This window comes from Castor canadensis, chromosome 8 (genome assembly GCF_047511655.1).
Source record: "Castor canadensis chromosome 8, mCasCan1.hap1v2, whole genome shotgun sequence".
Lineage (NCBI taxonomy): Eukaryota > Metazoa > Chordata > Mammalia > Rodentia > Castoridae > Castor > Castor canadensis.
In genome coordinates, this window is record NC_133393.1 from 2289969 (window position 1) to 2304042 (window position 14074).

A 14074-nucleotide genomic window follows, 5' to 3' on the forward strand; every position below is an offset into this window, starting at 1 on the left:
GCCAGCCTGGGCAAATAATTCCCGAGATTCTCATGTCCAAAATAAACAGAACAAAAACAGATTGGAGACATGGCTCAAGCAGTACAGCATTGCAAGGGTGAGGCCCTGAGTTCAAACCCAAGTCCCACCAAAAAAAAAAAAAAAAAAAAAAAAAAAACCTGAAATATAGTAGCTAAGAACTATAATAAGAATAAACCGAGTCCTTTAAGCTTCCTGAAAAGTAGAAGTTCATGTTCTATAATTAAATAGAACCGTGGTTCTTCTGTTTCTCAAGCTACACTCTCTATAAAGATCTCAACACTCTCCAAAACCCATTTATGAAATGGTACTATACAGTTCAATATTAGGGCTAAAAATTAAACTCTAGGCTCAAGCTAAACTGATTGCTACCAACAAGCGAGGTAGAACCTGAAGGCAAAGAACTAAGCCTTACAAGTACCATAAAATCACAGCTAAAAACTCATTTGTTCCCACTTGGTCTGCTCAAAGAAATACAGACAATTTAGTATGCATAAAATACTCTGGCAATTGAGAGACCAGGAATTAGGCCTATAGGGACATATTACTGACCCAACAACTATTCTATATGGGACCTGAAAGTGTTAAATTTTAGAGATAATAGAGGCTTACAGTTCTAGCCTATATTCCTATCCACCTAGAAATCTTCCCCAAAGTACCGATGTCCTAAAAAACCTCTAGAGTTGATGGGGCCCAGGCATTTATTTAAAAGTTCCCAGATGATTCTGATGCAGCTAAGGTGAAACCACTGAGATAGTTACTAACTTCTTCCACTGAGAACTAAATGCACATCAATAGGGACTTTAAAAACTATAAATTTTAGAAGAATATCCTAAAAGGTAAAATCATTTTCCATATTTTTAAACTATGGTAAGGAGGTCTAAAATTCCATAACATTCTTTTGCTTAACAAAATAAAAGTCAAATTTGGAACCCAAGTGATAGGCTTCTTTGTTCATTAGGCAAATATCTGAGTATTATATTCAACCAACATGTATTGAGCACTCCTATACTAGGCATTCTTTTTATGAACTGACACTATAAAGACCAGTAAGACTTGGTTTGTGTTCTCAAAGAGTGTATGGGGTTAGGTGGAGCAGAAGTTAAACTATCAAAAACTACTGCATCAGGAATGAATTGCTAAACACCAATAACTAGAAATTATTAGAATTAGTTTATAAGAAGCAACGTGACTACATACAAAGGAAAGCCCCCTGACAGTTAACTTTAGAATGGCACGGTATCTAGGCTGATGAAGTTAAGCATGTCATGCACAGGCATTTCTGATAATTTCTTGCAAATTAAACCTTCTGCTACAGTAAATCCACAACTAAGGTTTTTTAAAGAAGACTAAGAAAGTTGTCACAGTGGGACTCTCCTACTAGTGTTTGTAAGTTCCCAATTATCTACTGGAGGAGAACTGTTCCATAGTGACCCTTCCAGGAAGTGAGAGTTAGTAATGAACACTCAGGTGGGCACTTCCTCACAAATGTCTACATAGGCTACACTGATAAATAAGCAGACTTAGTCCTCTAGGTCTCAGTTTAAATTCCATTTCCTTAGAAAAGCCTTTCTGACCTCAACTAAACTGTTATACACCCACCCACAGACACACAATAACCATTAAGTATGTGAATAAATGAACAATATCTAATGAGCTCTGGAATGACCTATATTGCTTATAATCAAAATATACTTGTGCAAAGTAGGCATAATAAAACAGGCCATTGTAAACTGATAATACCATCACTAAAACTAGATTTCGACACCTCATATGCTTATGAGTAAGAGCATAAAAGAGACATACTTTTGGTTTTTAGGCTTTCAGGAAGCTAAGTAACCTTAATGCAATCTCTGAAGAATACCTGGCATTTTTAGCCACTGGTCCACACACAGTCTTGCTGCTTCTGTATCAGAATGTCCTCGAATAAATTCCAATTCTTGTAACCCATGAGCATGCTGAAAATCAACTTTTTCCTGAAGAGCAAGAAAAAATTCAGTTGACTTGTGATTACTACCCAGTTTCCTTGGAGAAAAGATTTCAACACATCAATGATCAGAAAATACTGATTGCTCTTTATCCAAGGACTGCACATCTAGAAATCTACACTAAAGATACATTTACATCAAACAAAGGTCCCTGCTCTGAGATGCCTATCCCAATATCACTTGCTCAAAGTCTGCTGCAACCTACACCTCAAACAACAGAGTAATATGTAAATAAACTCTAATATGTACACTTGGTGAAAATCATTAGAACTGCTATACAAAATTTTTCAATGTATTGAGCATACACTTTTGACACCAAGTAGTGTCACCAAGTTGTATTAAACAAATGAGGCAAAATATAGAAAAAGAATAATTTCAATTTATATGCAACTCCATTTGGAGAGAGGGAAAGGACCTGTGTATGTGTGTATATAGCTATATCTACATATACATATATGTAACTATATATGCCAAATGTTATTAAAGCTATCTCTGAGAATGGAAATGTGAAGGATTACTTTCATTTTAAACTTCTAAACATTTTTTTTCAAATTATCTACAGTAGTCTAAAATACAGAAGGCACTTAATAAATACCTGTCAGTAAAGAGTATTAAAATCAGGTACTCAACAGTAATTAATGTCCCAGGATAAAGCACTTTTTGCCATTTACATTATGTTTGGCAAACATTTTCCAAAAGGAGGAAGAGCATAAATATTTTAGGCTTTGCAGGCTCTAAGTTCTCTACTGCAACTTCTCAACTTTGCTGTTATGGCACCTCACCACCCACCAACAGTGTGCAAATAAACAAGTTGTAATCCAGTAAGCTTTCATGCAGAAAAACAGCCAGTAGGCCAGTGCCAACTGCTGAGGTAGAAGTCTCTTAATCCTTCTAGTTATGTTATCCATAAACCAATGTATACTAATTATTCTGTACTTAACAATTAATACTTACTGACCACCTGCCATGTGCCACGCACTGTTTTATTTTTCCCATTTTGTGATGGAACAACTGACGTACAGAGAGATCAAATACATTGTCTAAGGATAAGAACAATGTCAGGATTCAAACTCTGTCAATCTGATTCTAGAACCCATGCAGAGACAAGTGCATCTCCCTGTCCTTGAAAAGACTTATGTGGACAGTCAGCTCTCTGCATCTATGTGTTCCACAGGCACTGATGTGATCAACCTGTAATCACAGATTTTCTTTTTCTTGTCATTTTCTAAGCAATAATGGTGTAACGACTATTATGTAGCACTGACACTGCATTAGGTATGATAAGTAACCTAGAGATGACTGAAAGCATACAGAAGAATTGTGTAAGATGTGCAAATACTATGCCATACCAATAAGAGATTAGCACATCCATAATTTTGGTATTAAGGAGGTCTTAGAACCAACCCACCAAAAATAATGAGGGACAATGGTGCTTAAAAATAAATCAGAGTCAGAAACACTGGATTTGCAAGAAACAGGGCAGAATAATACATGGTCTAGTTAGCAATATAACAAGATTTTTTATAAGGGTAGCTGGAGGGAAAAGATGAATTGAGATTTTCATCTGAAGAATACACAACAGCCACAAAGTATTAATCCTCAAGGATCTAGAGATGCAGTATCTACATTATTTAAATTCTCTGTAATCAAATTAAGTAAGTTCAGAAACACTGGCTTTCCAGCAAAATTTTTAAAGGCTCCCTTCATGCAGGACTTCTGAAGTCCTCAAGTGCTAATGTACATGGGATTTTTCCATACGAAGTGTCTCCATGTCACAAATCACCAGTTTCTTACAAAACTCATTGTAATAAAAACTTTTCAACACAAGTAATGAGATGAAATATTACTCTATAGCAGCCACTAGCCTAATTCAATAATTTCTAATAATTAAAATTCACCCTTTTTAAAAGTTCTCTGGCACTTCTTAAAACAGATTTTGAAGTCTGTAAACACACATCATCAATGCTCAAAAACACCTGAGTGAAATCACCCCAAATGAGCCATCCTGCTCCTGTCAGAAAGCTATTTCCACAAACTACAGAGCTATAATACTTCTTCAAAGTCACTCCCTACCCCATCCCCTTTTTTTTTATGGGACTGGGGTTTGAACTCAAGCCCTCTACTGCTTCAACTACAAGTCCAATCCATTTTGCTCTTGTTATTTAGGGGATGGGGTCTCACGAACTGTTTGCCTGGGCTGGCCTCAAACCCCGATCCTCCTGATCTCAGCCTCTCAAGTAGCTAGGATTACAGGTGTGAGCCACCAGCACACTGCTCTTGCAAGTCATCTTAACATCTGGAATATCAGTAAGCAGAGCTGCTAGCTGTTTAACTGCTCAGCACAACAAATGATCTGGAAGTAAAAATTGTGATGAACCTTTTTCTTTAAACCTCTCCATTACCAAAGGAAGACACCAAAAATTTACACAAGCCAAAATAGAAGACATTTTCTATGTCCTTTTGTAGCTACAGTAATCACCCAGCAGAATTCTTCTAAAATTATGTGCTTCATTTTTTTCCCTCTCTGGGTATTTTTTGCTGAGTTGATTGATTTTGTTTTTATGTTTTGTCATGTTGTTTTTATTCCATTTTGTCTTTTACGGTACTGGGGTGTGAACTCAGGGCATCACTCTTGCTGGGCAGGTGCTCTACCATTTGAGCCATTATCCCCAACCCTGTTTTGTTCTGCTGTTGTTTTCTGAGACAGGGTCTCACTACGTCATATAGGATGGCCTCAAACTTGTTATCCTGCTGCCTCAGCCTCCAAGTCCTGGGACTGTAGAGGGGCGTGACCATGCCCAGCACCCTCTGATTTTAGAAAGCAAGTTAGCCATAAAGGTAATCAAGTAAAGAAAACAACATCATGGATAGACAGGAAGCAAAGGGCTAACACCTTGTTTTGAGTCATTTTCTTTCTTACAGAAGAATGAAATCTAGACAAATTTATTCTTTTAACTATTTAAACAAAAAAATTTACATTTAAAAATTTCAAAAGAGTTTCTTCAATGCCTGGGTAAAATCTTTACTACAAGGTACATTTACATGAGTCAAGAAAAGCCTCTGTGGTCACAACACTGTGAGCTTTTCTCCATGTGCCGTTAGCAACGGCTGCAAAAAGAAGTCAGAATCACTGGAGAAAGTGGGGGAAGTACAGCAGTACGGCAGATGGCAAACAACTCCCCTCTCAAAGAGGTTTTCTCCATGACTCATAAAAACAGAAACAAATCACATGGTGACATAGTTTGGGGTACAGAACTTCTCTAAAATTGCATAGTCACAGTGCCACTGCCAGGGTTAAAATAATACTATGTATGTGTATATGTGTGTCTGTGTGTGTTTATACAATAAATACTACGCATACAATTAGAACAATGGTCTAATTTAATTAGTATTACACCATAAAATCCCCAAACCAATCTACTTTTAAATTTAGAGGTTAATTTACTTTATACCAGATAGTAGATATTCCTTTACAATTGTCAATGGAACAAAGAATCAAAAACATAGATGTTAAAATTATAAAACCCTAGTGCTTATCCTGACATGAAAGATCATTTTAAAGTTGTCCTTTTAATGGAATGAAACCTAGAGCCTACAAAATTCAAGTGAACTGTGAAACCCAGACAGTTGCTGAAGAGTGACAATCTGAATCTCCATTTCACACTTCCAGGTCTGTCTTATCCAATGCATCAACACTCTACTCCTAATAGGCATTTGTCAATATTGAGGGAGTTCTGTAAGTAATTTCACTTGGCACCTTGTAGAGCAAGTCTAAGTGCTTTTAATAATGTGCAAGATTCATTTTCCACATAAGCAGTTCTTCTTACAACCCTGTTTAAAATTATTAAAAATAATTAAAATACTTATTTTAATTATTTAATTTGGAGAAATAGGATGAAATTTGACAAAGTGCTCTGGCTCTATGTAGTACAAAACAACCTTTCAGTTTATCCTGGGCTGGGGAAGTGGCTCAAGTGGTAAAGTGCCTGCCTACCAAGTTATGAGGCCCTGAGTACAAACCCCATGAAGGCAAAAACAAAAAACACAGTTTGTTCTATAAGAGCCCTGAAGAAAATCTTTTCACTCTTGTGCTAAAGTAACCTGGAACTCTTAATTGCTCATCTGCTTTAAGAAACCCCACATTTTTTAATTTCCCAAAATAAAGTTTATTCAATTAGTTCTATCTTCTATTTCCTATGTATATATGGAATAAGAATCCAACCAACTAAAAACAGAGATGTAAAGGTATTATAAATTGATGAGCTATCTCGGGTACATGCTGAACTTGGATTCACTTTTAATTCTTTTAATTAAAGGTTTCTCTTTACATCTTTATTATAAATAACTATAAATTAATAAAATAGACACATACCCTGAATGCTCTATTCTTCTCTTCTTTTTGCTGTTTTTCCACTTCAACATGGCGGGCTAGGCGAGCCAAAGTTAAAGCAACTTTATCCTTCTGATGATCAATATGGTCTTTGTGTTTAAAATTCTCCTACAGTGAAAAAACACAATTTCATCCCTTTTAATATACAACATTAGCACTTGTATCAAGTTGCTATTATATTAAAAATCATTTACTTCTGTTATATTTCCAAGAATCTATCTGACATATTTTATAGTTTTGTGATATTTTGTAGGTCAGACAATTGATATGATAAGGGAAAAAAATGGAATCAAATAAAACACTCAAAGAAAACCACAAAAGGCAGGAAAAGAGCACAAGACAAAAAGCAGGAGCAAAGAAAGGGTAACTAACAAAAAGTAATGAACGTGATAGATATTCAACAATGTCCATAATCACTTTAAATGTCAATGCTCTAAATACACCAATTAACATAACAGACAGTTGCCAGAATACATTAAAAAAAAAGAAGACCTAACTATATGCTGTCCATAAGAAATCTCTTTAAATTTAGTGACACAGATAAAAGACAAAGAGATGGAGAAAGACATATTTGCCAACACCCATCAAAAGAACGTGGAAGCAGTATTAACTCAGACAGAGCAGGGGAAGTTACCAGAGACAGCAAAGGGATAATACAACAATATGCAAGCAATTCTGCCCTGAAATTCCATAGCCTAGAGGAAATGGACCAGCTCCTCAAAAGACACAATCTGCCAGAACCTACGTGAGGAAAACAGACAATCTGAGTAATCCTGTCAATATTAAAGAAATTAAATCAGTAACGGATAACCTTTCAAAACAGAGAGCACCAAGACCAGATGCATTCACAGGTAAATTCTACCAAACGTTTAAGGAAAAAACTATACCAATTCTTTACAATCTCTTCCAGTACCCAAAAGCAAAGGATTCCTTCCTAATGTATGAAGCCACTATTATTCTAATGCCAAAACCAGACAAAAGCAGTATAAGAAAACTACATAGCAACATCTCTTATGAACATAGTAGATGGAAGAATTCTCAACAAAATCTTATTAGTAATGAAATGCAACAATGTACACAAAGAATCATATAACATAATAAAGTGGGACAGTTCCAGGTATGCAAGGTTGATTCAGCATTCAAAAACAAATTCATATAATCCATTACATCAGCAGATAAATAAAAGACCATAGGATTATATCAATAAATGTAGAAAATATCTGATAAAATCTAAAACTCAGCCATGATTTCAAACACACACACACACACACACACACACACACACACACACACACACACAAATTAATGGTGAGAAATTCAAAGCTCTCATACTAAGAAGCAAGGCAAGAATGTCTTCTCTTACTACTCTTTCAACACTGTACTGGAAACCAAGCTAATGAAGTAAGATTAGACAAGGCATAGAGACTAAAGAGAAAGAATTAAAACACCTTGTTTGCAGATAACATAATTATGTACAAAACACAAAAAAAATGACAACTAATAGTTGACTATAATGAGACTGTAGGATACAAAGCTAATCCACAAAATCAATTATTTACTACAAACTAGCAATAAGCAGCTGGAATTTGCTATTAAAAATATATCATCATGTCCATTACTATTCTCCCAAGTGAAATACCTAGGGACACAGCTTAACAAAACATACATAACATCTGTATGCAGAAAACTACAAAACCCTGATGAAGGAACTCAAATAACTACTACATAAAGTTCATGGATAGAAAGACTCAATATGGTCAAGATGTCAGTTTTTCCCAACTTGATCAATATATTAAATCCAATTCCAATCAAAATCCTGGCAGGTTATTTTGTATATACTGACAACCTTACTCTGAAGTTTATATAAACAGGCAAAAGACCCCTAAGAGCCAACTCAGTATTAAAAAACACAGTTGGAAGACTGACACTACTTGACTTTAATACTTACTATAAATCTACAGTAATCAAGGCTGTGTGGTATTAGCAAAATAATAAATGACTACATCAAGGAAACCGTAGAGTCCCAAAACAGACCCACATAAATATAATCAACTGATCTTTGACAAAGGAGCAAAAGCAATACAATGAAGAAAAGACTATTTGTTAACTAACATATGGTATGGGAACAACTAGACATCCACATACCAAAAAAAAAGACTCTAGACCCATACCTTATGCCCTTCACAGACACACACACACACACACAAAAAACCCGAAAACAAAATAGACCACAGAACAAATCTGAGGAGGAGGGGAGGAGGGGGGGTGGGGAAAATGAGGAAGAGAAGAGAGAGAACAATAAGCTGGGTGTGGTGGAACACACTTGCAATCCTAGCACTCAGGAGACTGAGGTAGGAGGATCACAAGTTCAAATCCAGCCTGGGTTACATAACAAACTCCAGAAAGCCTGGGCTATATACTGAGACTTTCTCTCAATAAAATTTTTTTTTAAATGAGCCAGGCACCAGTGGCTAATGCCTGTAATTCTAGCTACTCAAGAGGCAGAGATAAGGAGGAACATGGTTCAAAAGCCAGCCTGGGCAAACAGTTCCCATGAGACACTATCTCGAAAAAACCCATCAGCAAAAAGGGATGGTAGAGTGGCTCAAGGTGTCGGCCCTGAGTTCAAACCCCAGTAATGCAAAAAAAAAAAAAAAAAAAAAAAGAGTACAGGGAGAAAATATGTGCAAGACACATGTAATTAAGAACTGTAATCCAACATACACAGCTGACTCGTAAAAATCACAATAAGAAAAGGAATAGCCAGATTTTTTTAAATGAGCAAAGAAGATTCATAGATAGAAATTAGGAATATTAAAAAACGTTCAAAGCTGATGTGGTGGTGCACGTCTGTAACCCCAGAACCCTGAAGATCTTGAATTTGAGGTCAGCCTGAGCTGTTACAAACATATTCAACATTGTATGTTATTAGGGAAGTATAAATTAAAACAATAATGAGATATTAGACTAACCAAAATACAAAATACAACATTAAATGCTGGCAAGGATATAGAACCACTGGAACTCTTAGATCTTTCTGTAGAAATTCAAAATGATACAGACACTCTGGAAAACAGTTTGCAGTTTCTTTCAAGACTAAATATACCTCCTTGGTCTTTACCCAAGTGTACAAAAACTTATGTCCACAAAAAAACATGCACCCAATTGTTTCGAAGCTTTATTCATAACTGCCAAAACCTAGAAGCAATGAAGAGGTCCTCAGGTGCATCAATAAATAAACTTTGGTACATCCAGACAATAGAATAACTCAGCCATAAAAGATGAACTATCAAGCCACGGAGAGATATGGAAGAACCTTAAAAACATACTACTATATGAAAGAAGCCAATCTGAAAAGGCTACATACTGTTTGATTCCAACTTTATATAAATTTTGGAAAATACACAACTGTGGAAATAGTAAAAGGATCAATGGTTGCATGGACTTAAGAGGGATAAGGCAGCAGAGCACAGATGTTTAGGGCAGTGAAAATATTTTCACTATACTGAGGGGGGGTGGATACATGTTATATCCCAGACAACAGTACACCAACAGTGACCCTTGTGAACTATGGGCTTTGATGATAATGATGTTAAAATGGTGATTCATTTATTGGTTTGGGATATCAACAGTGGAAAGGGGGCAGGACAGTATGAGAACCATCTGTAGTATCCACTAAATTTTTTCTGTGAACCTAAAACTACTTTTTAAAACTTTTTTGGGGGTTATTTTAGAGCTGGGGGATGTACAGTGGAGAGGCTTGCCTAGCATGTGTGAGGCCTTGGGTTTGAGCACTAGTACCACTTGATCTTATTCGACTTCTTCTACAAGAAAAACTGGCTTACCAATAAACTATTGCTATTCTTTATGCAAATCAGTCACATGTACAAACCTATTTTTATTGAAAGTGGAATAGTATTGCATCATCAGTCAGATACTGAGTATGATTTTGCAAACAGATGTAAATTGTGCTGAAGGGAGCACATACAACCAGGCCAGTATGAGGCTACACCTCTGCAGCAAGCAATGCTCACAAAAACCACTTTGGGTAAAATAATCCTCACTTTCTGATTGCTTGATCAGCCCTAAAGCATTGTACTATGCAGTAGGTATCATTCTATTAACTTCAAAACATCCTTTCACAAGTTATGGGGAAATGCAGTTTGTTAGAAACACTGTTACCAAAAAATTTATTTGAATTTCGGCCCTTTAGTAAAGTCTATTTTATCTCTGTCTTCAAAAAATAGATTCACTCCTTGGGAAGACAAAAAAGTAGTATCTCTTTATTTAAAAGGTAGATATTATCTACCTATTAGAACAGATCCTATTTTTTTTTCTTCTAAAAATAATTTTTAATTGAAGGAAGTGGATTTCAACACAGGCCAACAATGTGTTAACTAACTTTCCTGAGAAAAGATTACATTTTTTTATGTTTAAACTCTAGCAAAAGTAATGCTTGGAAAACTTGGTAAACCGAGATTACATTAATACAGCATACATGGGCAAGATATAAATTCTTTACCTACAAAACAAAAGTATGGTGCACATCTGTAATCCCAGCATTATGGAGGCTGAGACAGGAAGATTTTGAGTCCCAGGACAGCCTGGCCTATAGAGAGAAATTCTGTCTCAAAAAAATAAACAAGAGAAGGAAAGAATTCTCCATTCTCCATTCTCCAACAAGGTGGCTGATATTCCTAAGCAAATCAGTATCCGATGCCTAAAATAATCTGAAGACCACAAGCTACAGAAAATTGCAATATCATCACAATTAGATATTTCAAGTCACTACTCTTACACCAAACCCACTCAAACATTAAGCCACTTATGCAGTCATGAGAGTGTCAAAGATGAGAAATGGTATTTCTGTCTCTGTGTGTAATTTCTCATGTGAACAAGAAGACAGCCAAGTTCTGATGGTTCTAGGATCATTTAACTTTTTCCTACTTCATAAACTAAAACCATTATGAATTACTTCTTAAGCTGCACTCATTCATAAAGTTCTACATAGTATTCTCTTAAAATTACTATAAGGCACACTTAATGATTCTCTCTTTTATATTCTAACTTATAGATATATCCTGGATGCAAAGCTAAATGTAAATTAAAATCAGAAACAGCAATTATATATTCAATGGAAAAATTTTAGTAATATGCTCATTCTCAAAACTTTTACTATCTTCAAACTATACTCAAGATACCATCACAACATAATCATAATGCTAAGTTGTTTATTTATATCTCTTCAACATCATTCTAAAATTACTCTTCAGCCCAAGACAATTACCTATTTTTTATTTGAAAGTATTTTTAAACAGAAACATAATTTTACATATTTATGGAGTACGCTATATTTGATACATGTATGTAATCAGTGTATGATACAATGATTAAATCAGGAAAACTAGTATTTCTCTTTAAACATTCATCATGACCACTGCCTTTTGAAGGTCAAATAAGTAAAACTTGTTGGAATTGTCATAGCCATTCACAGCCTATATAGATTGTATTTTCTTTAACTATATAGCTTTACCATAATATAAAGGTGCCTTTTAAATTTCTAACTAACTCTACTCATCTGTGTATCATCTTCCTTTACTTAGAAAAGCTGAAAAGACCCACAAGCCATGAGGCTAAAGAGAAGACACTGGGAACTGAGTGTAGTAAATTTCTCCTTCCCCGCTAAGGATGAAGTTTGCTTCCTTCTTAAAAAGAAAGTAATTTTTCTTGGAAAAAAAAAAAAAGAAAAAAGGAATTCTGGCTACCTATATTGAAAGCATATTTGGGAGGCAATCTGCTGGGCCAAGAGAAAATGGAACAGTTGTCTGGAGAAAGCAAACACCTCGATTTGAAACCTTGGTCAATTTTGCAACCACTTTAAAATAGAGAATATGGATGTGCTTTTAAAGGGATTTTTCTCTTTAACTGAGAGAAGGGTAAGTATATGAAACAGATTATGATTATGACAGCCATAGTTTGTTTTTCCACCAAAAATCTTGGGTTTGAGAGTCAAAGTTGCTAGTTAGGGCCAGGGTCAAGGCTCAGTGGTAGAGTACCAGCCCAGCATGACTGAGGCCCAGTACCACAAAAATCAGGAGGGACTCCTGGTTAAAACTAGGCATGAGTCACAGTTATCAATGAATACTGTCACTGTTTCCTTAAAAAGCCAAATTTCTCAAATTTCCACTGCTAGTGATACACAGTGAGGAGTAGGCTCTAGACCTGACAGAATTACACTCTTCTATGGAAAGATGTTCTGGGAAAACATATTGTACTGGGGAAAAAAAAGGGATCATTGATTAGGAAATTTACCCATAAGTCACTGAAACCCCTGATCACACAGCAAGCAGTAATAGCAGGTAACCCAAATAATTAAACATACAGAAACAAATTTTAAATTATCAGAGTATAAAGGAAAGCAAACTTACCATCACTTTGTTACCAATCCAACTGAAGAACCCAATCTGTGTACTGTTAGGAATATGGATAGAAAGTGAACTGATTTCAGGATAGATGGAAGTACTTTAAATGTTTCCTACAAAACTAAGATAAAAGAGGCCATTCAATTTTTAGGACTGGGAATCCGATCAGTCCCTAAGTATCAGAATGCTGAACTGTAATCTAACACAAAATCATAAAATGGAATTCCAGGATGCCCTTCTCATGCTGGATTTGCCACATACACCATCTTCCCAGAGTCCATCACCTATGTTCTTGGAATTTTCTAAGAGAAGTCAGGCATTCAGATATGTAATTTCCTAAACTAGAACCAATTGGCTCTGAACAATAAGCTTTAAGCTTTTTTTAGGATCAGGAATCTTAGCAGCTCTCCAGGATCACCCTTTTTGAAATACAGGACTAACTTCTTTATAAGATACATTGTAATGTTAAAGAGCTCATGAAGGTAGTGGTTCATGCTTGTAACCCTAGCACTTGAGAAAGGAGGATCGTGAGTCCCAGGCCAGCCTAGGCTACACAGCAAGAGCCTACCTCAAACAATACAGTCCATACTGACAACTGATAAGGTATCAATTCACTGTTATCTCTCAGGAGAAGCATGAGAAAAATACTGCTGATAAGGCATCTCTGTTCATATACACACATGTATACACAACTCAGAAGTCTTGCACATACTAGGTTAACTGTTCCACCACGAGCTACAGCCTATCACGTTCTCACTATATTGCCCAGGCTAGCCTTGCTCTTGCGATCCTCCTGCCCAGCTTACTGAGTAGCTGGGATTATAGGCAGTAATTAATGGCTACCTAGTTTACCCATTTTAGATCACTGTGCATCAGTTTTCTTCCATACCCACAACTGCACAAAATTAAGGAAGACATCATAAAGCCAAGAGGTTAAGAAGCAGACTCTAGTTTAGTCACTTTGAAATTCTTAATTTCTTAAATATACTTCTATACATCTTTCATTTAAAACTTGGGGAAAAATATATACAAAGCAAATCTGGGCTGCGTCCTAGAAACAATCATCAGAATCAGGACACTGATTAAAACAATTCTACACGTTCATGAAATGTATGTCTATACAGGATCCAAATAAAGAACAATGTTTACCTTTTAATGTACCTTGATAGAGTTACAGTAAAAACTACAAGCCTAGAAGTAGGGTGTAATATGGGCAGGAAAGAGGGGCTTCTGTTATAACATCAGGACTGAAATAG

At 35.8% G+C, this 14074-nt stretch overlaps 1 protein-coding gene across 6 annotated transcripts in view; it reads right to left on the bottom strand.

The window, feature by feature from the left end:
* Znf451 (zinc finger protein 451) overlaps positions 1–14074 on the bottom strand; it is a 68674-nt gene that overhangs the window by 31295 nt on the left and 23305 nt on the right. For 3 of the 6 annotated variants that reach the window (XM_074081827.1, XM_074081828.1, XM_074081829.1), the window contains 2 exons: positions 6379–6504; positions 1883–1994 (listed from right to left, as the gene is read on the bottom strand). In XM_074081827.1, coding sequence (XP_073937928.1) covers positions 1883–1994; positions 6379–6504 — 238 coding nt within the window. Of the gene's footprint in view, positions 1–1882; positions 1995–6377; positions 6505–12824; positions 12940–14074 lie in introns of those variants that run through there. The other 3 variants (XM_074081825.1, XM_074081826.1, XR_012450580.1) reach the window with 3 other exon arrangements.